We start from the raw sequence: 24,676 nt of genomic DNA, 5'->3' as shown, positions 1-24,676 counted from the left end.
ATTTTCCTGCTTCAAAGAGCAGAGTCCTGATGTTGGTCCAGTGAGAAACAACTGAGATGTGCGAGCTTTGGTGCGTGTGTGTGCGTGCATGTGTTTGTGAGAATGTATCAAAGTAAGTGGGTGTGTATTGACAGAGCTGGAGGTAATGTAAAGAAAAACAGGTTAGACTCCACTTCATTGGGTGAGAACTAAATAAATCATTTTGGGGAAAAAGTAGGAGAACTGGAGATAAGGACTTCCAGTAGACAATTCTTCTTGAAAAGCCACTGCAAGTTTAGTGTACTTGTCACAAGGAGGCTTTGAAATCAGTTGTTTAATGTCTCTTTGGCTCTGAAGAAAGTTTTGTAACAAGTGAAAAACACTTATCAGTTATACAATATTGGGTATTCTAAGTTTGGGCTTGTTTTTAAAGTTTAAATGTGAAGTTAGCTGTATTATGGGAAATTGAGGATCTAGTGGTTTGTTTGGAGCTTTTCAAATACTATTGACTAGGACTTTTTGGTATGAAATTTCAGAATTCTGACCTCAAAGTTTTCCACGGCAAATGTAAAGAATCAAAATAGCTGTGAGCAGGAACTTTCTTAAGTTCATCCACTGCTACTCATGAAATCAGGGTGCATGATTTTAGTCTTAGTTTCTCAATAAGAACTTCAAACTTCCATCATACTTCTTCAAGCAGGATGTCTAAAATGTATGGCTTCCAGGTTATATCTAACAGCATAGGAGCAGGAAGATTCTTCAGTCTCTGCTACTTTGATTTAGACCATTCTTTTTAGTTTGTCTTGTGAATCGACCAACTTCAAGTTTCCAATAAAAATTCATAGAGTATTCCTTAAATAGGAGCAGTTTTTCCATAGCTTCAGTTTCTCTCCCTTCATAAAAACTGTATGAGGAGGATTCTTCTTTATATCTCGTGTGTGAACTTCACTAATGCTTCTAGTTATGGCTGCAAATGTTCTGACAGACACACAGCTATATCCTACAGCTGTCAGGTTTGTGTTAGGACTCTGCAAACTGAAACCACTAAAGTGGACGTTTGGAAATATTTATGGTGCCTTTTGTAAACAAATGGAATTATACAATTCCACTACCAGGATATAGCCATACCCCATGACATGTATTCACTATGCTAATGTGGAATGAAAGTTATCCAGATTAAAAATCCAAACATTTGGCATTAACCAGTCAGAGTGACCTACCCTCAAAAAACCCTCGAAGACAAATGCAAACAAAGAGTCACACTTTTAAAACACAAAAAGATCCTGAATTAGCTCAAACATTCAAATGAATACCTTTGCATTCAAGCATCAAATCAAACTATCAAAAAACTTCACACACAGATTTATTGACATTTAATGTATAACAACTGGTTCAGGGCTGACACTTATTTTTTTTAAGTATTTAACTGCATCGTTTTTTTGATCCATCATCTTTTTTTGGTCCTCAACCACTTCTCCTTTTTGAGAGGAAAGGTGGTTGAGAGGTGATTTAACATTATGCGTAGGAAGAGGCAAGCAGACATAGTGTGCCTTCTTGAGAAAGAGAGAAAGCACTGCCTCTATTTGTTTGTGGTCCACACCTGCTCCCATGGCCACAGTGTAAAAGCTTATAGGCGATTATAAGAGAGCTGCGCATCATTCAAAAATACTGTTTTCTACTCCTGCTGGCCAAAACAACCCTCAGGTCACAACAGCTCCTAGTGGGCAGCCCACTGAAGCTCTTGTCTAAATATGGTCACTCTTGACACTGGAAGATCAAGAAAGAGATTACCATGAAGCTAAACTACAGAGGAAGCTGTGCCTGTCTTTTATATATATTCTGGAGCAATGTTCTTTGGACAGACAAGGTAAAAGTGGAGATTATTTTTGTCAAAAAACAAGCACAGCATATCAGCACAAACACCTCACACCAACTGTCAAGCAGGATGGGGGAGGCCTGATGATATATACTTGTTTTGCAGCTAGAGGATTCGGGCACCTAACAATCACTGAGTAAACCATAAACTCCTCTGTATACTAACACACTTTAATGTCAAATGCGAGGCCATCTGTCGACAGTTAAAGCTTTGCTGAAACTGGGTCATGCAACGGGACAGTGATCCCCATCACAGCCGCAAATCTACAACAGAATGGCTGAAAAAAAAGAGAAAACAATCAAGGTGTTGCAATGGCCCAGTAAAGTCCAGACCTCAATCTGACTGAAATGCTGTGACTGGATCTTAAGAAAACTGTGCATAAACGAATGTTTGCAAACCTCAATGAAGTGAAGCAATGTTGAGAAGAGTGGGCCAAAATTCCTCCACAACGATGTGAGAGATTGATAGGGTCAAACACAAAACAATTATTTCCAGTGAATGCTACTAAAGCTATGATCGGGTGTACTTACTATTTCATCAGACTACACAGGGTCCTGTAAAAATGTATTGTGATAACGTATTTTTAATTGAACTCATTTCAAGCCAAAGCTTCAAATATTCTCTGGATTCAGCTTTTGAAACTGGATAAATCACTACACATGAATAAAAATAACCAAGTTGGCCCCGTAACTTATTTTTCATAACTAATTGGGCTTACTTTTATCTAAAAATCTAATAAAGATTAAGGTTCCCCATCTATTTCAAGTTAGAAATCTATCACATTAGAATGCTTAAATACATCTGAGGAATATTTTAAATAAATCCAGTTAAGATATGCCTGTTAAAGATAAATGCTTTGCTACTAATGACTTAAAAGGGGTATCTATTATGCATTTTCTTATGCATTTTCTTATCTTCTGTGACATATATATTGTTTCAAATGGTGGATGCTCAAATTAAACATGACTAAAGTTTCAAATAGTGATGTCAAGGTATGAACCGCTCTGCCCTATGAGCCTCAAGTGCTTCAGTCTGGAGCTCAAGAGCCCCAAAAACCTTCTTTCCGGTACAGTGAGCAAATCAGCATCAAAGTGGCTGTAAGGCTGGCACTAAAGGATGACAATCTAAAATAGCTCAGGAACAAGTAACACCAAATCTAAATTTTTAAATATACATTAATTTGTACAACAAAGTCCTCCAGCAATCTAACCACAACTGCATCAGAGAAACCGCCAGACAAAACATGACTGTTCAAGAGGATTTGCTGCTGCAGAGAGGCACTAATTAATACGAGCTAATGATTGTTTCTACTGTGTCTAGGCCACTGAGCTGTTAAAATATTATACAAATCCTTCTCATCTCTCTTGAATTTGTTCTTGTTGTCATGAAATTTCAAGATTAGGTCAAGGTGGAACTAAAACAACGACATTTTTCTTGTAAAGATGCTAAAGGTTTACCATTTCCTGCTTCTCATGAACTGAAATTTGGTGCTTTTATTTATCACATCTGAATGAAATTTGAAATTTGTGGGTTTCAAATTGTTGTTTATCATTGTGTTGCACTGCTATGTCTTTAGGAATCTCAGACTAACAATTACCTAATTGAAAAAAGAAAAAAAATATGCAGCTATGAACACTGAAAAGTAACAATTTGTCTCTTGGACTTACTAAATATTTTCCTTGTCAGGAAAATAAAAGTTATATTAACAATCATTAAATAGGTAAGGTTTAGCATCGTCTATATATTACATAGTCCAATAGCTCCCCCACCAGGATGTCACACCACATTACAAGTTCAACAACAACCATAAGACGCTGCTGAAAAACTATGAAATACTATTTTTTTGTTTTTAGCAGCCATGCCATTTTAACTACACACAACAGTTTTTAGTGGTAACATTTTTCAAAATACATAATTTCAGAAAGATCAGTATGCTGTAGCTACATTTTAAATTTTTCTAGTAGTTCAGGTTAATTTATTGCAGCAGGGTTGCAAACAAACAAACAATCAAACAAGAAAAAAAAACATACCTGCGGCTCATCTTTTTTTCTTGCTCCTCTTCAGTGGGCTCTGTCACTTTCTCTCCACCCTTTTCCTTCTTTAGCTTTTTACTTATGAGCTCTCTGATCTTCTCTTTCTTCTCCGAGTCATATTCCTCATCTGTGTCCATGTCATCCTCAACATCACCCTCAGCCTCGTCACCTGACTGGAGAAACATATCAAACATTTAATGTTGATACTTCGCCTCTGAGAGGAAATGGAGGAAAATCTAAAAGACTTACCAAAGCTGCATCACCAGATGCAGATGCTTTTTTCTTCTTACCCCTGTGAGCAGAGCCAACATAGGTTCAGACTTTTTAATAATTCAAATTTAAAAAGGAAATTAAAATAGATTAATAACTATTAATGAATTACTTATCAACTGCTGGAACAGAGCTCAGTCTGGGATCATCTTTCAAAAGGTCATGGCTGCTTTTGCTTTTTCCCTTGAATGTCTATTTAAAAAAACGAAAAGAAAAGAAAAGAAAAGAAAAGAAAAGAAAAGAAAAGAAAAGAAAAGAAAAGAAAAATGCCCAGACAACAGTTATTTACATGTCTATGTCCTTTTTGAAATGTCTTAATATTTCTAATATACACCTAGTTGTGATGTGTGAGTGGCATAAGAGTAAATGTCAGAGGTGCCCACATATAATGGCTTTATGATCCAGTACCTGGCTGACTTGATTCACCATCTCCTCATCTTCTTCAGCTTCCTCTCCAAATGATAAAAGACTGAAATTCCTGCAAAACACACCAACATGGGTGATTGCAGGGAAATAACATACTGTTATAAATCTTTATCAATAACATTATTGGCACTAAAAATACATTAAACATGTAGCAAACAGAAATGAGGACCTATTAAACTTTTTACCTCTAGTTCAGCCTATCATTCAGGTTCTTCAAAGAGAAGAACGGGAAGTGTTGCGATCTAGGCTAACAGTATGAGGCCAAATATACTGGACCAAACCTGCTAATCTTTGCATTCAGGTGTTTTCAGTCACATTGCCACAGGTGTATGTAAGCCATGCAGTCTGCCTTCACAACATTTGTGAAAGAATGGGTTGCTCTAAAGAGCTCCCTGACATGGAGCTGTAGACCTGTATTAGGATTAGCAAGTTAGTTTGTGAAATTTCTTCCATCCAAGATATTCCATGATTAATTATAAGTGGCATGATTGCAAAGAGGAAGGCTTTAGGAATCACAGTAACTCAGTCGCAGCGTGGCAGACCATAAAAAGTTACTGAGATGCTGAGGCACAGTGCATGTAATCATCAATGCTCTGCTGATCTAGAAACTGCAGCCTCACATCAGCACAATTATGACATGCTACTAGCTTCGTGGCATGGGTTTCAATGGCCGATCAGCTCCTGTAGGTGTAATGTGTAAGTTGCCAGGCACTTTTGTCCATATTGTATATAAACCAGGGCCAAAGTTTCAAATAATAATAACAATAATAATAATAATATTAATAATGATAATAACAATCAGGCTAGCACAGGTACAATTATTCCCTAGGAGCCAAGAGACCAAAAGCAGAGGTTTAATACTGACCTAAACAATCTGTGTGAAGAAATTTTTTTCTAATAGTTTAACACCAACATATACACAAAACAACAAAGATCTGGGATAACAGCACATACACCAATCAGGCATTATAGCCAACTGCCTAATATTTTGTTGGTCCCTCTGTGTTGGCCCCTGACTTCACAAGACTCCTGAAGGTGTGCTATGGTATCTGGCACAAAGATGCTAGCAACAGATCCTTTAAGTAGAATTTGGATGCCAAGTCAACACTTAATAATCATTGTTGCGCCTGTTGTCCTCAAACCATTGCTGAAAAATGAAAGAGGCCTGATGGTAGGTACAGGTAAATGATGCACATCCACATAATTCATCAGACCAGGCCACCTTCTTCCACTGCTCTGTAGTTCAATACTGATGCTTGGTACTTTCTGTGGTGGACAGGGGTCAGCATGGGCATGCTAACTGGACTGTGCCTATGCATACACAACAATGTAATGTACTGTGTATTCTGATTCTATCAGAAACAGCAATACATTTTTGGCAGTTTGAGCTACAGTATCTCGATTGTTGGATTGAAACACGGGCCAAATGTCCCTCCCCAGGCGCCTCAACGAGCCTTGGCCGCCAATGACACTGACCACTGCATATCTTTCCTGCTTATAACATCAATTGGGGGAAAAAGTTAATTTTCTGTCTAACATATCTCACCTACTAACATGTGCCATGATGAAGAGATAATCAGTGTGACCACCAGTGACCAGTATGAGAAGCATAAACAGCAGCTACAGTGGACACTTTCATTGTTTTTAAACACTCGATTTCACTTCAGAATAACTTTGTGGTCTATGACCTCTGTAGTCTTCTGGTAGGTGCTAAGCTAAAGGAGCAACAACACCGGGGGTAGCTAAAAAAGTTGGCATATAGAATGCGTTGCCTTAAAGGTTTAACCTGTTTTACATAGATGATGAAGTATAGACCAAGGCTCAGTATAAGACTCAGTATAAGACAAATGAGTACTGTGAATCATGCAAAGCTCTAGTAAAGTACAAGAAAATATCTATATATAGATAAGGAAATGAGCATAATATATTCTCTTATGTACAAAAATGCCGGTGCTCCTGGGTACAGTCTTGATCTTGTTTCAATCAGAAAGACAGATGAAGGCCGAGCACTCACTTTGTGGCTTTTGACTGTGATTTCTTCGTCTCTTCTTTATCCTTTTCCTTTTTGAGTTTCTTTATTTCACGAGGTATGATGTCATCAAACGGAGAATGTAACACCTAGGAGAGACAAAAAGAAAAGCTTAAATTACAGAAGCTAGATACTAAACATATTGCTGAGCAGGTAAAATAGAATGAACTAAAATACCTCAGCAGATTTGATCTTGTGAGGATTCAGAGGTCTTTCCTCACCATCACACTCAACTTCTGCTAATCTGAGCATATTATACACGGTGTCTCCAGTGACCTGGAGTGGGGATTGCAGAAAATAGAAATGGTCAGGCACACTCTTATCACATCCTGCCTGGGGAAAATGGCACTCATCTTGGTATATTCATATATTCATTGAAGACAGCATTCATTCATGAATACAGATAGAAAATAAGTCATCATGTTCTTACAGCTTTACCTTGCCAAATATGGTATGTTTATTGTTGAGTTCATCTGCACGTCCCAAGGTGAGAAAAAACTGACTGCCATTGTCATGTGGCCCTGCATTTGCCATGGCAACCAAACCCCTCCGATTGAAGCGCAACCTAGAGTGAAACTCATCCTGAAAGGCGAAAGAAAGTTTAGAAGACATTGTATTTTAGTGTCACCTGCACACAGGAATTAGAAATCCACTTCAGAATTAAAAATAAAATGAGAAGAAAAGCAGCCTCACCTTGAACGGTCGGCCATAGATGGACTCTCCGCCTGCCCCTGTCCCAGTAGGATCTCCCCCCTGAACGATGAAATCAGGCACCACTCTGTGGAACACTGTACCATCATAATAACCTAGAAGATCAAGACATACTGTATACTAAAAAACAATAAGGCAACAACAGTTCCCTACTAACAATCAAGAAATCTGAGCCAACAAGGACATTTAAATAAAGACAGTGCTCAGCTGAATATAGGTTCTGGGATTTAAAAAAAAAGTCTTATGTACACTGACAGCAGCCATTTCTCTGCTTACAAGTGAACAAAAAAAAAAAAAAAAAAAATGACTGCTAACATTTAAGAAATATATAAGTAACTATGTCTAAGACTCAAAATTTCTTCACATTTTAGTCCATCAATAATCGTCAAAATAAGATAAAAAATATAACACTTACACGCATCATGGCCTAATACTTAAAGAGGCTAGTTTTACCAAACCAATATATTTTAAGGGCACGCCTGGAATAATTCGGCCTAATTTAGCGCAAACTGAATTTGACGTTATTCTCCAGTGGTTTCTGCACTTCCTTAGTGAATTCTTACCTTCCATGCACAGCTGCACGAAGTTCCTGCATGCTTTAGGAGCCTCCTTGGACCACAACTCAATGTCAATATCACCTGCTGTTGTCTTTAACAGGACCTGCGAAAAGACCACGAAATTATACATTCAGAGCTAAACAGTGTTAGGAGTGGCTAGCTATTGATACCTACAAATCCGCAATATTATGCACGAAAAAACTGAAGTTCAAATTGTAAACTGGCGCTTACCTTCCCATTTGTTGGTGGCTCTTGAATGTAAATGTTGCTCATCCTGCCGCTACGTTTCTGTGTTTTGTTAGCAGAATAAAAAATATATTCTCACACGATCTGAACTTTAGGTTCCTCGAATATACAGATAGTAAAGTTTGTTACAGTAGGTAACTTTAAATGTGATACATTTCACACTTCACTCTTTACAGCCATATTGGCAATACATGAGTTGACTGTTTACTTCCGAGAAAATAGGGGTTTCGGTTTAATTATTGATTTTCTGTTCCGTTTTTTTCAAAGAACATCACTTAATTTTTTTTTCTGTTTTCATAAAATACATAAAAAACTTTTATTCGCATGTGAATCAAACTCCGAGAGTTTTGATGACAAAACAATCCAAAACAAGCTCGGTACTTCACCCCGAGAAACAGATTTTTGGATCGCTCCTAGTGCGCTATCACAACTGCCCCCTGGAAACAACAAGTTCCGTGTAATTACAGCGTAATCTCATTAATCCTAATAATTATGTGTTCTTGAGAAAAAGTGAGACACATAACATGTTGTTTATAATTAATAATTGTAGAATTTTAGCAACTTGTACTTGAAACAAAAACAACTACACAAAAAATCTGAGATTTAGGCGCTGAACGGAAGTACCGTATTTACGGAAGGACCACACGGGCGATCACGGCAATGGCGGCTACTGAAAAGAATGTGGAACTGAAGCGCAAAGTAGATGATGATCATGATGGGGATGGGGACGAAGAAGATGCCGAGTGGGTTGGACCCATGCCAAGCGAAGCCACAAAGGCAAAGAAAAGAAAAGGTGGGATTCTGGCTGTTCATTCGGCACACTGGCAGCTTTTTGCGACTGCTCTCTAATCACTGCTAATAAAGCGCCAAACGCCGTCCGTTAACTTCTGTATTTGTTTCTCTCAGTACTCGAGTACGAGCGTGTCTATCTGGACAACCTCCCGTCGGCTGCAATGTATGAACGGAGCTATATGCACAGGGACGTCATCACACACTTAGTTTGTACAAAGTAAGTCAGCAGCTACAAGGAAACTTTCCTTTATATGTGTGAGGAAGCTTTTCCACTTTACAGAACTACTCACTTACATCCAGCTTATTAAACCACCTTAATAAAAGCGATGCAATGTTAAAATGCCTAAACTATCAATTATTAGTATTACCAGTATACCTCATATTCCAGGACTGTCTTTGTGCTGATCCATTGTCAGCATTCATGTTTGTCCCAAAGTAATATGTAAAAAAAAAAAGTCAGCCTAAAATGGTGACGTTTATGATACCATCACCTGGGAAATCTAAACGAAGCAACAGAATTTAGTAGTTCTTTTATTTAAGAGTGGGCAGCCGTTTTAATAATTATTATTGATGTATTTTCTATCATTCCAGTGACAAGTCATGCCAATTTCCTGCAGCCTACTGTTTATAGAGGAACCTTGCAGGCTGTATTACATGTTATTAGTTGGTTGTGTTTGTTCATTGTTTGTTTGAAAAGCCACTGAGTGCTGTATCTGTAATAACAATGAAGTTCCATCAGCTCATATAAGCTGTGTTGTTTGCTGTTGACCTGTGAGCTTGTAAGAGGACATTTTATCATCAGCAATGGCTAACATTTATCTGTTGGGTCTCATCACTTTTAGCCTGAAAGTGTATTATTGTATTATTATCTGTTTCCCTGGCATAAATTGAATGACAAACCCCCCCAAAACAAAACAGGCAAACAAAGAAAAACTTTGATGCACCCATATTCGCAATCCTGATTTTTTTCTCTTTTCTCTCTCTTTTCTTTTCTCTTTACTTCAAATAAAGATTGTCTAACTCCATCAGTAGATGGGATGTGGATAGGAAAAGTAGGCTGAAGCTGAAATAACGCCATAACATTGTGCTGTTTCAGGACAGACTTCATCATCACTGCCAGCCAGGATGGCCATGTCAAATTTTGGAAGAAGAAGGAGGACGAGGGGATAGAGTTTGTCAAACACTTTCGAAGTCATCTCGGTATGAACTTAATTCGTGATAACTTCTTTTTAACAATCTGAGTGGCACTGGACTGAGAGGGGGTTATGGAGACCCAGTGCATTGTATGTTATAATATAACGTGTCTTTAATGAGTGAAAAGGATGTGTATAAACACTGTTCTTGCTTTTTGCCCAGGTGTAATAGAAAGCATTGCGGTCAGTGCGGAAGGGGCCCTTTTCTGTTCGGTTGGTGATGATCAGGCCATGAAAGTATTTGACGTGGTCAATTTTGACATGATCAATATGCTGAAGTTGGGGTGAGTCTAAATGAAAATTTTCTTGCTAGACACAATAATGTTTTTACTGCTGATAGATTTGGAGTGCAAGTTCTCCTTTAATTTGATTGGTTTCTCTACTGTGATCTGTCTGTATGTAGCTTTCATCCAGGCCAGTCTGAGTGGATCTATAATCCTGGAGATGCCATCTGCACAGTAGCCTGCTCAGAAAAGTCCACAGGGAAGATCTTCATCTATGATGGCAGGGGAGGCAATGACCCCTTCCATGTCTTTGACAAAATGCACTCCGCACCGCTTTCCCAAATCCGCCTGAATCCCAAGTTTCGAGTCATTGTGTCTGCTGACAAAGCGGGAATGCTGGAGTACTGGACGGGCCTTCCAAATGAATTCAAGTTCCCCAAACATGTGGATTGGGAATACAAAACGGACACTGACTTGTATGAATTTGCAAAACACAAAACCTATCCCACCAGCCTTGCCTTTTCCCCCGATGGGAAGAAGATGGCCACCATCGCTTCTGATAGGAAAGTCAGAATCTTCCGATTCCTAACAGGAAAACTAATGCGAGTGTTTGATGAATCATTAACGGTAACCTGCCATTCACCTTTCAGCCTGGATCATTGCTAGCGTTATGAATTTTGCACGCTAATCACAGCTGCTATATGTGTGTTAGATGTTCACAGAGCTGCAGCAGATGAGACAGCAGCTTCCTGACATGGAGTTTGGGAGGCGGATGGCTGTGGAGAGAGAACTGGAGAAGGTGGATGGTATCCGGTTGACAAACATCATCTTTGATGAGACTGGCCACTTTGTTCTGTATGGGACCATGCTGGGCATCAAGGTCATCAATGTGGAAACCAACAGGTATGCTCACAAATGAAGGTGGAGACTAAATCACAGTTGTGTTTCGTAATAAAATAGTGTTTAAGAGATGTAAATGAGTATTTTAATTGTAGTATACAAACTGATGGAATCAAAAGTGATAACGTCACCACTTCACATGCAGAGTTATATAGACATATAACTCCCGAGCCCTGTGTTTCTTGTTTTCTAGATGTGTGCGGATCCTTGGGAAGCTAGAGAACATCCGTGTGGTTCAGCTGAGTTTGTTCCAAGGTGTTGCAAAGGCCATGCAAGTGGCACCCACTGTGGAGATGAAAGCTTCTGACAACCCTGCCTTACAGAACGTAGAGCCTGACCCAACCATCTTCTGTAGTGCTTTTAAGAAGAACCGCTTTTACTTGGTGAGACAGAAAGGCATTCATTTCAAAGTGACAGTGCTACATTTTTTTCCCTTCTTACTATAAGTTTTTTGTCGTCTCTTTTTGAAGTTTTCGAAGAGAGAACCAGAGGATACCAAGAGCGCCGATTCGGACAGAGACATCTTTAACGAGAAGCCCTCAAAGGAAGAGGTGATGGCCGCCACGCAGGCCGAGGGCCCCAAGAGAGTGTCTGACAGTGCCATCATCCACACCACTATGGGAGACATCCACATCAAGCTTTTCCCTGTGGAGTAAGTCCTCAGTGTGAATGCTTTTGGCTCCTCCTTTCATTTTAGAAGACAGAAACAGAACTTTTCCTCTCTTTGATTTTAGATGCCCCAAAACTGTGGAGAACTTCTGCGTCCACAGCAGGAATGGATACTACAATGGCCACATATTTCACAGAGTGATCAAGGTACGTTGTCCTTTTTCTTTATGAAGCTTGGCGATCAACTTTGTGATTCTGGCTCTGAGTGTTTGTCTCTTTGTCGTTGACAGGGCTTCATGATTCAGACTGGAGACCCCACAGGAACAGGCATGGGAGGAGAGAGCATCTGGGGAGGGGAGTTTGAAGACGAGTTCCACGCCACGCTGAGACACGACCGCCCATACACACTTAGCATGGCAAACGCAGGCCCCGGCACCAATGGCTCACAGTTTTTTGTCACCGTGGTACCCACTGTAAGTAGCCCAACTAAAACCACTTTCAGACCTGTATTTTATCATTGTGTGAATAAGATTTCAATTTACTCTTCTGAAAAAGTACGACAGCTACATGTAAGATGGTGACATTACCATTTCAAACTTATAATTAGAATTATGGTAAAAAGAAGATTGTATAAAGTACACCCTTTATTGGGTCTAAGATTTTATTTATCAGGTCATAATAAAAATAATTTAGGTAATTGGGTAAATTAGATCAATACAACCTCAGACGAATAACAAAATATGACATATGACACTGTCTCATATTCATTTAACAAATCTCAGGACTTATGGTCATAATGCACTGTGTCAGGTTTGGTGAAACCAAATGGCATGGCAACACAAACCGCTCACATCAGCTCCTAAACATGGAATTGGTGGGGTGATGGTTAGACTTGGGCATCTTTCAGCCATTGACTTGACTGTGAACTTCTGTGTAAACCAAAGTTATTTTAGAGTCAGATGTGAAGCCATCTGTCTGACAGCTAAAGTGAAAGTGAGTTGTGCAACAGGCAAATGATCCCAAGCACAGTGGCAAACCTACTACCTACTTCTGACTGGAAAAGAAAACAATCAAGGTGTTCCATGGCCCACCCAAAGTCCACACCTCAACCTGCTTGAAATGTTGAAAGGTTGTATTTACCGAAGTGCTCATAACACCTAGATAATGTTTTATTACATCGTGATATGTAAAACCTTAAAAATTACTGTGCACTTTCCTTTCACCATAACTACAGATGAAGTCATTTTTTATTTATATTAACACATCGTTTGCGATGCAGCAGAAAATGCACGATTCAGCAAAGTCTGGTGTCGTTCCTGGAACAGCATCAGTGTCAACAATCTTGTAATGCTGCATGTAATTGACCAAGCACAGTGTTGGGTTTCATTCCCTTTCTGTGTAACATGGCAACAGTAAACATGAATACTGTCAGGCACTCAGAGTGTAATGGAAGCCTACACAGACCTGGTGCATCAGGTGTGTGTAGGTTAAGACCTGCACATATCAGGTGTGTAAATTCTTTCTTCAAATAAAGTTGCTGACACAGAATCATTACACTGCATATCTTGATTAAATCACATTCACCAAAGTTTTCAAAATCCACAACATCACTACATGAGCCAGACTCACGGTTTAATACGCAAATTATTCTAAATGGGGGGTGAAGTTAGCAATAGAATTACTATAGTTTTGTTTTCTTTTTTTAATTTTGAGTTTTGTTTTTGTTTTTTTATATATAGTTTCCAATTGACTTTTTATGAATGGGGGATTTTTTTTCAGGATAAAGATTCTGTGTTGACTCTAAGCAGAGCTTACTACACATAATGGGTAATCAGCATTTATACCCGTCTTGCTAAATCTCTTCCAGTCAATTTAAAAGTATGGGGAGAAAATAGTTACCAGACATGAATAGGAGTAAACAATGACATTGCAGGCTGAACCAAACCACATGTAGCTACAGTTGTCAGAAGCGCAGGGCAGGTTATTGAGTAGTTACTGGTGTATGCTTGAGAAGGTTTGCACTTATAACATAGTTTCAGCATTGGTTTACCGGTAATGCAGAAACAAAAAAATCCACCTAAGTCTCGATAAATGTGCACCAAAGCCTCATTTTGCAGGTTGTGTTGACAGATTTGATCTGACTAAGACTTAAGTTTAGTTGGGTAGGGGTAGGGGTTAGTTCTATCCATCCATGCATTTTCTTAGCTGCTTAACAGTTGAAGGCTCTATACCCCATGGTATTCAAATGGGAAGGAGGGACTCTGAAATAGGAAGAAGAAGACCTGAGAATGCAAATGGCAGCAGCTCAGAGAGGTACTGTGGAGTGAGGCTTTGAATCTCCTTAAACACGAGGAGCAAAATCTTGTAATCAAATCTACCAGAAGTCGGTGGAGCTGCTGAAGGACGGCTGTGGTGTGACCAATGGAAGGAGTTTTGGTGATGATGCAAGCAGTGGTTGAAGTTGTATGGACTTTAGAGGAAGACAGAAAAGAGAAGGGTTAGAGTAACCAAGGTGTAAACAAGGATAGCAGTACTGTTAGGTAAGACATACATATCTTTGGACTGTGGTGGACTGTGGGATAAAGCCAGAGTACCCGGAAAGAATGTGCAAACAGCATACAGGAAGGCTCTACCCAGATGCTGAATCCAAGCCCCCTCGATTTGATGGTGCTAACCTCTGCACCATCCTTGTTTAACTTTAATGTCTTGCTTTTTGCCTTTTATTTAACTAAAATGCTTTATATTTAGTTAAGGATAATGACCTCGGTCAGCAATGTACAACAGTGCTTATAAGATCAACATATGTGTGATATTTTTTTTTTTTTTAATTTGTTTTTCTGCAGCCCTGGCTTGATAACAAGCACACTGTGTTTGGGAGGTGCACTAAAGGCATGGAGGCAGTCCAGAGGATCTCCAATGCCAAAGTCAACCCGAAGACTGACAAGCCATATGAAGACATCAGCATTATTAACATCACCATAAAGTAATTGTATGCCTTTGTCATGTAATGTACAGTGATTTATTAAAGAAGACCAAATGTTGTTATAAGAGTGTGTCTCCAGTTTACCTGTCGAAGTATCATCAGGCAAGATACCGAACCCTGAGTTGCCCCAATGCAACTCTGTGTGTGTGTGTGTGTGTGTGAGAGTGAATGATGGAGACAAGTGCTGTGTGAATAATATTTGTAGTAAGAAGTGCTTTGAATGTTCATCTTGAGGTGTTTAACTAGCAGTCACTTTACCAGTCGAATAAATTTATTATAGAGCATCACATTATGTATAATTTACAAAAGCCATATTCAAGTCCACTGGTAACAAAGGTTTCAATGCACTTTGTGCTTCTACGTTTCCAAAAAAAAAAACAAAACAAAGGGAAATGATGTTGCAAACTATGCGGAAAAGCTTTTCACACGTGCATTTTTCTTTTTGTAGTTGTTTAAATATTTTTATACATAAGTACAAATAGTTAACATTACATAGCAATGAATAAAGATCAAATCAAACTCAAATGATGGTTCCTCAATAACAAGACAAGTGTAAGTGTTAGGTTTAACGTTTCACTACTTTCACATTACAGAATTACTGAAGGCTGATTAACGGTGTACCATCTTGAAAGCACTCCAGAAAAACAGAAAAAAACTTGTGTAGGATAGAGGAATATTTTCAAGACTTTTTTTTTCTTTCGCATTGAAGTTAACACTCAGTCTCATAGTCTACTTAAGAAACAGCAGGTGGTTCATTTGCTTTCAAATGGAAACTCTGGAGCGAGGCGGCAGACGAGTGCAGTCGACAAATTCTGCATGCAGTACGCTCCACAAAACGGAGGCAGAATTGGTGCATTTAAAAACTCTGATTTGTTTTTACCCCACAACAGCTTGTATCAAAGTAAAGTCTGCTCGTCCTGCTCATCAGCGAGCTCAGGTAACAGTTTGCTTAGTAACAGAAAACACTACATTCAAACCAAACCTCACCAGCTGTGACTTTTAAATATGTTCACACACTTAAAAACAAAACAAAAGACTTTGCACATAAAGATCCAAAGAAAAAAAATCAGCTGCTATTCCTTACGGTAGATGACCAGGCAAAATCTGAACATTAGACTGCTTGAAGCCACTGTGTCCATTTAAAGTAGACCTATGTTATGCTTGAAAAGTTATGCTTTTCCTTCCTTTCTGGTATATGTATGTCATTATAGTGGTGACATTATAATAAGTTTTGCTCTTTATGATGCTCTTTATGAGTTGACCTACACGGAGAGAAGGAAAACGGCTTGTTGCAGACATGTGGCAGCCAAAGAATCCTGAATTGAAATCTGTGGAAGGAAGTGGAATAACTAGAACTTCCATGGGGGATAAAAAGCTTTTTGAAACCTTACTTTGGAGCAAAGTCCAAGTGTTGGGGGAGACTGTCACCGAAGCCCCAGTATAAGATGAGTATGTAGTATTCTGATTTGAGAATCATGCAAAGCTACTCCAAAATTAATCCAAGAATAAAATTATGGAGCTGAAAGTGTGCATAAGAGGTCCCCTTTACACCACAGCAATGTTTCTGTTCCATCTCACTTAACCTGCAAGTGTACTGGAATAAACTGAAAGGGGACTAAAGTCAACTGTCAGGATGATTTTAAGCGTACTAAAAAGCATACATAAATGATACTATCATCACAACATGGACCGGTGTGCATTTAGTTCAGTTCAAGGTCACGTATTTGGGGAGTTATGGTGAGTTAACGTGGGGTAGAAAAAACAGACACAGTTCACTTTGTCAGGGCACAAGGAGCATGTCTAACATTTAACCGGACCTAAGTTCAAAAGCTATAAATGCCAGATAAACCGCTCATCACCTAAACTATGAAGAAAAAATGAAGTGTGTAAGCTACATGAAGGCATAAAGCAGGACGGGAGGACGTAGTCTCAACTCAGGATTTAGGTCCAGTGACTATTTCTCAGAGGTCGGGAGTAGCAGGAAGGGCAGGCTTGAAGACATATTTGTAGTTCCCATATTATGAAGCTAGAGAAGATATATACGTCTTTTGTTTTCTTTGCCGACAATGGTGCTTGGAGATGGAAAGGTGGAGAAGTCGGGTTTAAAGCTGCAGCCTTGTAGCGAAGCTCATGTTAAAAAGTTTTTGGAGAACTGATGAACCAGGCTCAGAGGTTGGGGGGTTTGTGTTCAGATTCGGGGGGTTGGGTGGAGAGTGAAAAGAGTCCGCATGTGGAGAGAGGCGGCATTTAGGCGACGTCCAGGACGCCGGCAGCTACCAGCTGTCTGGAGAGCCAATCCAGCCCCTCGTGGAGGCCCATCCCGCTGCGGGCGTCACAGCCCTGAATGTGCCAGCTCCTCCCACAGCACAGCTTGTGCAGACTCAGCAGCTCCGTCATCTCTTCCACAGACACAGCGCCGGGAACGTCCTGAAAAGTGGACAGGTGATGCAAACTGGCATCTCTGAGCTTAATCAAGATTATGTGTCTTCTTTTTTCTTTACACTACCTGTTTATTTGCAAAGATGAGCAGCAAGGCATCTCGCAGCTCCTTCTCTGTCAGCAGTTTGGCCAGCTCACTGTGGGCCTCCATGAGTCTATCCCGGTGGCAGCTGTCAATCACAAACACCACCGCTGCACAAATATGAGAGTTGGAAGAGAGAGATTTACCATTAAAGCATTTGATGATTGGCAATAGTGGTCTGTACACCTTTCTTATCAAGACTGACAACAACTATGGGTACAAATGTTTTGTACATGTAGCACTGAAAGGCTGGCACCACCCCTATTCTGTTAAGAGCAGTAGGTGCTTTCTCCCAAGTGCAGTCATAGTATGCTCAGTTCAGGACGGATTTTCCTGTAGAACTGTTAGATTGCGGCTTCTGTCTACATCTGATTTACTGTTAAAGCAGACCTATGATGCCTTTCCCCTTCTTCCATCATACAAATGCTGTGAAGGGTGATGCTTGTACAAATGTGACAAAAATAAATTCAAATAATTCCTATGAGCTAAAAGTTCAGACTTCATTAGCATCACCTCCCAGGGTGACATCAGCAGGGCGGAAACCCTCACATACTCCGTGGACCTCCAGCAACGGGAAAGCAGTAGTGATGGGCTGAGGGTCTCTCTCTGCACAGCATTGTGGCCAAATCATTGGGCATCACAATTTCTCCTTGTGCTGTAGCAGCCTCACACAGGTTAGCCTTTTTCATTTTCTCTTTTGTCTGTTATACCTGCTCACCCGACTACCATGGGACTCAGAACCTACCCGTAAGACTTTGGAATACACTTCCACCAGATCTCCGCACTACAAACTCTCTGGGAAACTATTGCTACTTCCCAGGGTGAAAGTATTGCTACTAAACACCAGCAACAGCAAAGTAATGCTACTTTTTGTATGCTAGTGAACAACTGAAATGTTGGCAACAAAGCGCCTGGTGACAGAGCTGTTCACTTGAATTTGTGGACAGTTTAGCTTAGCACCTAACAGCACAGTTGTCTACAGGCTTCTGTGAGAAGCGAGAAGAGGCTTTTTTTAATCACATCTGGCGCTAAGTCAGCCTATTATACAGGGAGGCCCTAGCCCCGCCTGACATGGGCATAATTTAGCCAGCCTGTAAGGGCTCATTTTCCTGTCTTTACTGTCCTATGTACTAAAAGCCCAAAATGGTAAAACCTAAAATGAATAATGGAACGCAACCAATGTAAAACAAGAACAAATCAAGTAAAACCACAATATCCACAAAGGTTTGAAAAATGGCCACATGCTATGCAGGTGGGTGAGAGGTAAATCTTGTTCCTGAGGGGCAGCTGATCACAATAAAGCCGGCTTAAAGGAAAACAGCTAAAACTTCCTGAGGCCCATCACCACACCTCATAAAATAAGGATTATTTTAAACTGTGAGTCAAGCGCAGAGCTACTTCAGTAGAGTCCAAGACAAAAAATGTGGAGCCCTCTAATATATAAATCACAGGTTATTTGTAGATTATGTTAAGACCAAGTGAATGTGTCTGGTATTCTTCCTTCTGAACAGAACCCATGATTAATGTACTTCAGCCAATGTGCTTGTATTGTCCTCAAATTATTTTAAAGTAAACGACAAGCCTTTCACATGCCTACACTTTAAAGTTAACAAACTCATGATAGCTGGAATATGTTAAATTTTGCAAGATAAATGAGGGTTTGCTTTGCTGTTAGCCAGAACCACGCTGTGTGACCTCACAGTTTAGTGAGGCTGTAAATCAACCTGTTTCTCATTTAGCCAATGTAATCACTGGGTTTATTTTGGTATATTTTTCTAACTTTGTTTAATTCCCTCCCTGTGCTGAAACCACAAACAGATTGAAGGTGCAACAAAGACATCTCTTTACACCCCGCCAGGAATTTGAAATAAAAACAAAAAAATCTCTTTTTTACTAGTACCTCTAGACTATTGTGGTCTGTTGTCTGACCAATCACTCTGTGGTGTGCCATGATTTCTCTTAACCCATCAGTGGCCACTGTCAGACGTTCTTTTTTTTTTGTTTGAGATATGCATGGATCCCGAAGGATGAAACCAGCTGACTTTGGTGATCCTCTGACTTTTCCGCTCACACCACAAAGAGGTTGACATTTATGGTTCAGTCTGTACCATAAATGTCAACTATCTGATGGATTGCCTTGACATTTCCTGGAGATATTTCAGGTCTGCAGAGGATACAGTGTAACAACATTAATGATTCCATCACTTTAACCAGTACTGTGGGTTAGAAGTAGATGGCTGCGAAAAAGATGGCAAAAAAAGCGAATCAATTATGCTTTTTTTTAATACACGGAGTCAAAAAGCTTGTCTGGCAAGCAAGGGCCTGTTTACTCATGAACAACAATGATTTTTCCTTCGAACCTGCAATGCTTCAGTGACATGATAGGGATCAAATGTTTCTCAGAAACCTTCAAGTCAACATACGCTGATCGAGGGAAACATTAAAATCACACACTAATACGCTGTAAGTCCTACTGTTGTTGCCAAAACAGCTCTGAACAGTCAGATACAGTCCCAGTGTCTGTGGAATCATGCACTGGGACGTTAGCTGTGGAGCTTTTGGGTGGGGAGGTGGGGCCACCATGGATCAGGCTTGTTCCACAGACCTTTGATTGGACAGGGATCTGGGGAGTTTGGATTCTCGATCAGTGCCTTATGCTCTTTGTTGTATGCCCGGAGCCATACCGGAACAGTTTTTAGACCGTGGCAGGAGGACTTGTTAAACAATGTTTGATAAGCTGGCACAAAGCAGCAGCTTCTAGGGCTGAAAAATGAAGCAAACTTAGAGCTTCAAAAAATTGACGTAACTCAAATAGCCACTTTTACGGTGGCCCTGAGAGGTCAAACAAGCAACTGGAAAAACGCTGCAAAAGCTCACAAAACAGAATTTCAATAAAACACAATGGAAAGAAAAAAAATGCTGCAAAGCTCACACCACAAATCAATCCCTCACATCACTGATGAAACTTCCTCTTCTCTTCATTACATGTGTTTCATTTAAACCCTACACATGTTTTGGTTTCTGTCACTTCTGCAGCTGTTCAGTCACATTATTGTTGCCGTAAAAATATTTTGTTGTGTTTTATTTAATTTCGGTTGTGTTTTGTGTGTTTTTGCAGTTTTTTATTTTCCATTTGCTGGTGTTTCCTTACATCACAGTACATTTGACCTCTCACTGCCACCACACCCTTGAGCCTGCCTACGAAATTGAGTCAATCTGTAGAGAACTTCTATTGGCTACTCCCTTTAGGGGTCGTCACAGCGACGCCATCTGCCATGTCACTCTACCCTAGCACCCTCCTCTGTCACTTTAACCCTGTCGTCTTTCACTACATCTTTGAGTGTTCTCTGTTAACTTCCTCTTTACCCCCAGCAGACAGCTCCATCTTCAACACTTTTTGTCAAGTATATCCACTATCTCCATAGCTTCATTCAAAAATACTGGTGCCCACCAATGCTAAACCTTTAGACACCGAGCAGATGCATCAATGGATATATAAGTTTGAAAATCATATGCCATTTTCTGAAAGTTGACAACTGACCTTGCTATTAAAGTTAGTGTCACCAGGATTTAAACTCCCAGAGGTTTTCAGCAGATGCAAATACAGTATTGAATGACTTTTAAAATCCTACATCGCCTCACAAACTTGGGTATCCACACCACCTGCAATCAGCTCTCTGCTGGACCTCAATTTTGCTAATTTCAGTCAGAAAACCTCACCTGTTTTACATTATTTTTAATACAATTACTGAACACCTAATATGAACTCCTGTGCAGTTAAGTCCCCTAACAGACCATGTCCTTGTCCAAATATGGTTACTTCTGGCTCCAATATACCTCTGGCCAAAATACTAGAAGCCAAGGCCTTAAAACTAGACTCTGCAACCCAATAGGCACGGTGACTACATTCGTCTTTTATATACTGTATGTGAACGTCAAAGTGAAATACACACAAAGCCAAGATTTCCCAGCAGAACTGTGCATTTAACCAGATGCTCCAAATTATTCACTTCACCTGTCAGTGGTCCAAGTCACACAAAAGTACTAGTTAAATTCAAGAACATGCTATAAATATCCAAAGCACAGAAAGCACAAAACATACCTTGAGTGTTTAGATAATAGTGTTTCCAGAGGGGTCTGAGCTTGTGCTTCCCACCCACATCCCAGATGGTGAATTTTAGGTTCTTATATTCAACCGTCTCCACATTGAAACCTTGGACAAAGATTAAAAACAAGCTTTAATATAGGATAATATTAAAAAAAAGACTTGCATTATCCTGACTCTAAAGTAACTCTGTGAACCATTAAACTGCAAGTGCATTCACCAATGGTTGGGATGGGCTGCATGAACTCGTCTTGTTTCAGCTTGAAGAGGATGGTGGTTTTTCCAGCGCCATCGAGCCCCAGAGTCACTACGCGGATCTCCATCTTTGGACCAATGTGGACCCTGTTGTCCTGAAAGGACATTTTCAATGTCATTACTACATTTATAGGAAAACCCAAGGCTTTTCCATTTTTTGTGACATACTTGGTTTACAGAAGCAAATTTCTATGAACAGCGACAGTATGTACCTTAGTGAAGGTGACTGGGATGCCAGCATCCAGCTGAATGTGATCTGCCAGCTCAGTGAACTGGTGTTGCTGCTTCTGAAGCGTCTCCAGCAAACAGTTGATCTCCTGCTTTGCCAGAACAACTCTGCAGTCGTCCTAAAGCACATAAGAAGCAACGCACATCACACCTTTAAAGGCATTACACAAGCATTTCCACAAATCACCACAGCTTTGATCTTAACTGGGGTGAGGAAAAAGAAGGAAACGAGTTCCTAAACTCCTCACGTCTCCTACCTGCTGAAGTGTTTTCTCACAGTGCAGGCAGGCGGTGGACACCTGAGACAGCAGGATGGTCATATCCTCCTGCTGCTGCCTCAGCCAGATGAGCCTCTCCCTTACATGTGCGTCCACCACGCTCAGCGCCATCTCCTCCTGCCGACACAGGGTCTCGTGCAGATCTGCAAAATAAGCTCGGACGCAGGAGCGGGCGCTCTCTGCTGTGCCGGGGACCTGAAGCACACACGGGAAAGATATAAGTGCCAAAACAGAAGCATGATCATTTGTATTTTATTAAGAAGCCCTTTGTCTTACATGTTCAGTGTGTGCCATGCCTACTCCATCCTCAACTATCTGCTCGCCACCTTCTATCTGCTGCACGATGCCCACCAACTTCCTCGAGTACTCGGACACCTCCTCTGTGAAGGTTCGGATACAGTGGGCCATGTCGAGAATGGATGCACGAATCTGATTGGCTTCAGTCTCAAGAACGGCATGCTGTTAGGGAAAATAGGGCAATATATAACCATATCTTTTTCAGTGACTATATCTAATATGGGAACAAGTTTTTCAGCTACCTTATGGCCCTGGTGCTTGCCATACTCCTTACATACACAGCACATGAGGGGCCCGGACTGACAAGCTTCCTCCAGGCAGACAAACTCGATGGCGTGGACCTGATGCTGTGGACACAGGGTCTTCTCATGGGGCTTATCGGCCAGTGGCACCCGCCGGTGTTTGGCCAGTGTTCGAGTGGAGTGGGTGAGCTGAGAGCACTCGCCACACAGGTGGGTGGCACACACGGTACAGTACATGGAGGCTGTGTGGCTCTCATCCTCATCGCAGCGAATTATACACTAGTTTAAAAAAAGATGGATTGAGGATAAAGCATGTAGAAGGTGTGAAGGTGACACATCTCTTATCAGTAAAATCATAGCTGCCTTACTTCTCCCATGCCTTTCAAGGCATCCTCTGCCATTCCTGACTGGTTAGTCGCTCCATTCTGGAGTCTCTCCAAGAGTTCAAGCAGAGCAAAGTTTTTCTTTAGACCCCAAACTCCAGAGTCCCCTAAGCAAATGTGAAGAAAGCAAACTCACTTTGAAAGGCAAATAATGCCAGCACTGTACAGCTCCATGCCCTCAAAAACAACTTTAGCCTCAACTGGATCACAGATTTCTGCAGCGAGAATAATGTTTTCTGTAATAAACACCCAATTTTTCACAACTTCTGGGTAAAAGTCTTTTGTTTTTAAGGGGCTGGCATGAAGTCAAATAAACAGAAACATGCAGATCACAGGATGTTGTTCTAAGGTTCTTAGTTGGTTTTGATAGCTCTTTTTATGCTCTTGTTTTTAGAAGAATGAGCAGTCTCAGGATTCAGCAACTGAATTTCACTTAATGATTTATATAGCAGGTATTACACATATGTGTCCGCTATATATACAATGCTGGAAAGCGTGATGACATCACTCACCCAGCTCAGTGACCTGCCTGTCAAAGGGGCAGCGGACCGCTCTGCCATGGAGGGGCAACCGGGTTAGACAGTCATGGCACACCGTGTGGCCGCAGAGCAGAAGACGAGGGACCTTGTCCCCCTGGAGAGAGAAGACATCCTCACAAACACCACATTCCAGCACCTGCAAATAAACATATACCAGTATTAAAGCACCCGATCACTGGGGCGTACAGATGCTTCTGGGTTACTGCAGGGAGATGCTCTATAAGGTCTCAGACAGAACAATAACTAGTCGGATGCAGTCATCTTGACCTGTAGCGTTACAGTTGAATAACACTTCTGATTTCTACTTTCAGTGATCTTTAAGTGAATGCATTGAAAGCAGTACGAAAAGCAGCTTCTGACACGGTCACACTCTGAGCTGGGCTCCCTCACAGAGGAACTGCAGCAGTGAAGCACAGCTAGCACAGACGCCAACTAGCGACAGAAGACCAGCCAGCTCATCTGCTAGCATGATGCAGGCACAAATACCAGCCATGTCAACGTGCACAAGTCTAAAGGTATAAAGCAGCGCTAAAAAAAATGACCGTCTTGTGAAACAGTGTTTACACATGACTCTGTTCCGATTTATAAAATAAAGCTCTGACATCCTCCTGCCAACGACGCCAACGCAGCAGCATTCGCCCAAAATCAAAAGCGTCAGAGGCAAGCCTGATGTCGGTCATTCGCTCAACATAACAAAACAGCCAAACACCAGCGATCGACATGTAGTTTGATCCAAGATTGTAGTGACACCATTACAACCTTAACCGTGCTCCCATTAGCTCCTCTCCCGTGTCGGATACAGGGCTCCATCGTCGCTACGGCGCCCTGCTTGTTTATTCCTGCTGCAGCAGCGGCCATTCTTGGACGACAGCGCAGAGACCCGAGCAGGTTTGAGAGGACAATCCCCAGAAGCACTTCCGGTTTCGTTCTTTTTCGCTCTATTAGCATCTCTACTAGTATAGGCTACCATGCCTATATATTTCCAGTGACTTATGTTCAA

At 40.8% G+C, this 24,676-nt stretch overlaps 3 protein-coding genes across 4 annotated transcripts in view; 1 reads left to right on the top strand and 2 right to left on the bottom strand.

Moving 5' to 3' along the window:
- Positions 1-8,507, bottom strand: part of cwc27 (CWC27 spliceosome associated cyclophilin) — a 30,784-nt gene extending 22,277 nt beyond the window's left edge. Inside the window, exons 1-10 of the mRNA XM_031734377.2 lie at positions 8,113-8,507; positions 7,888-7,984; positions 7,307-7,419; positions 7,052-7,195; positions 6,791-6,889; positions 6,599-6,702; positions 4,567-4,636; positions 4,271-4,350; positions 4,138-4,180; positions 3,886-4,061 (exon numbers count right to left, since the gene is read on the bottom strand). Coding sequence (XP_031590237.1) covers positions 3,886-4,061; positions 4,138-4,180; positions 4,271-4,350; positions 4,567-4,636; positions 6,599-6,702; positions 6,791-6,889; positions 7,052-7,195; positions 7,307-7,419; positions 7,888-7,984; positions 8,113-8,154 — 968 coding nt within the window. The 5' untranslated portion in view covers positions 8,155-8,507. The remainder of the gene's footprint in view (positions 1-3,885; positions 4,062-4,137; positions 4,181-4,270; positions 4,351-4,566; positions 4,637-6,598; positions 6,703-6,790; positions 6,890-7,051; positions 7,196-7,306; positions 7,420-7,887; positions 7,985-8,112) is intronic.
- Positions 8,508-8,592: 85 nt separating this feature from the next.
- Positions 8,593-14,895, top strand: ppwd1 (peptidylprolyl isomerase domain and WD repeat containing 1). The gene is made up of 11 exons (XM_031734379.2): positions 8,593-8,920; positions 9,034-9,136; positions 10,016-10,119; positions 10,276-10,396; positions 10,516-10,963; positions 11,049-11,239; positions 11,430-11,619; positions 11,707-11,888; positions 11,971-12,052; positions 12,136-12,318; positions 14,689-14,895. Exons 1-11 carry the CDS (start codon positions 8,788-8,790, stop codon positions 14,830-14,832), a joined length of 1,881 nt encoding a protein of 626 aa, XP_031590239.1. The 5' UTR covers positions 8,593-8,787; the 3' UTR covers positions 14,833-14,895.
- A 258-nt stretch (positions 14,896-15,153) lies between these two features.
- On the bottom strand, positions 15,154-24,644 carry trim23 (tripartite motif containing 23). 2 transcript variants are annotated; one of them, XM_031734345.2, is made up of 11 exons: positions 24,436-24,644; positions 23,650-23,812; positions 23,123-23,244; positions 22,755-23,033; positions 22,492-22,674; positions 22,195-22,410; positions 21,922-22,056; positions 21,675-21,804; positions 21,452-21,562; positions 17,335-17,459; positions 15,154-17,255 (listed from the first exon to the last, which is right to left on the bottom strand). In XM_031734345.2, the coding sequence occupies exons 1-11, from the start codon at positions 24,622-24,624 to the stop codon at positions 17,076-17,078; spliced, it is 1,833 nt and encodes a 610-aa protein (XP_031590205.2). In that variant the 5' UTR covers positions 24,625-24,644; the 3' UTR covers positions 15,154-17,075. The 2 variants fall into 2 exon arrangements, with proteins under 2 accessions (XP_031590205.2, XP_031590206.1); XM_031734346.2 differs by lacking the exons at positions 23,123-23,244; positions 23,650-23,812; positions 24,436-24,644 and having other exon boundaries at positions 22,755-22,836; positions 22,908-23,017.
- Between the last annotated feature and the right edge of the window lie 32 nt (positions 24,645-24,676).

This window comes from Oreochromis aureus, linkage group 7 (assembly GCF_013358895.1).
Source record: "Oreochromis aureus strain Israel breed Guangdong linkage group 7, ZZ_aureus, whole genome shotgun sequence".
Classification (NCBI taxonomy): domain Eukaryota; kingdom Metazoa; phylum Chordata; class Actinopteri; order Cichliformes; family Cichlidae; genus Oreochromis; species Oreochromis aureus.
Note: the sequence above shows the minus strand (reverse complement) of the source record. Positions and strands in the feature narration are given on the sequence as shown.

Bases quoted from the DNA above. Each gene is read 5' to 3' on its own strand.
- trim23 (XM_031734345.2), bottom strand. From the start codon at position 24,624: ATGCTAATAGAGCGAAAAAGAACGAAACCGGAAGTGCTTCTGGGGATT. The intron at 22,675-22,754 runs GTAGCTGAAAAA...TTTCCCTAACAG, and splicing joins GCAAGCACCAGGGCCATAAG to CATGCCGTTCTTGAGACTGA. The intron at 21,563-21,674 runs GTGAATGCACTT...TCTTTGTCCAAG, and splicing joins GCAGCCCATCCCAACCATTG to GTTTCAATGTGGAGACGGTT.
- ppwd1 (XM_031734379.2), top strand. From the start codon at position 8,788: ATGGCGGCTACTGAAAAGAATGTGGAACTGAAGCGCAAAGTAGATGAT. The intron at 9,137-10,015 runs GTAAGTCAGCAG...GTGCTGTTTCAG, and splicing joins ACACACTTAGTTTGTACAAA to GACAGACTTCATCATCACTG. The intron at 11,240-11,429 runs GTATGCTCACAA...CTTGTTTTCTAG, and splicing joins ATCAATGTGGAAACCAACAG to ATGTGTGCGGATCCTTGGGA.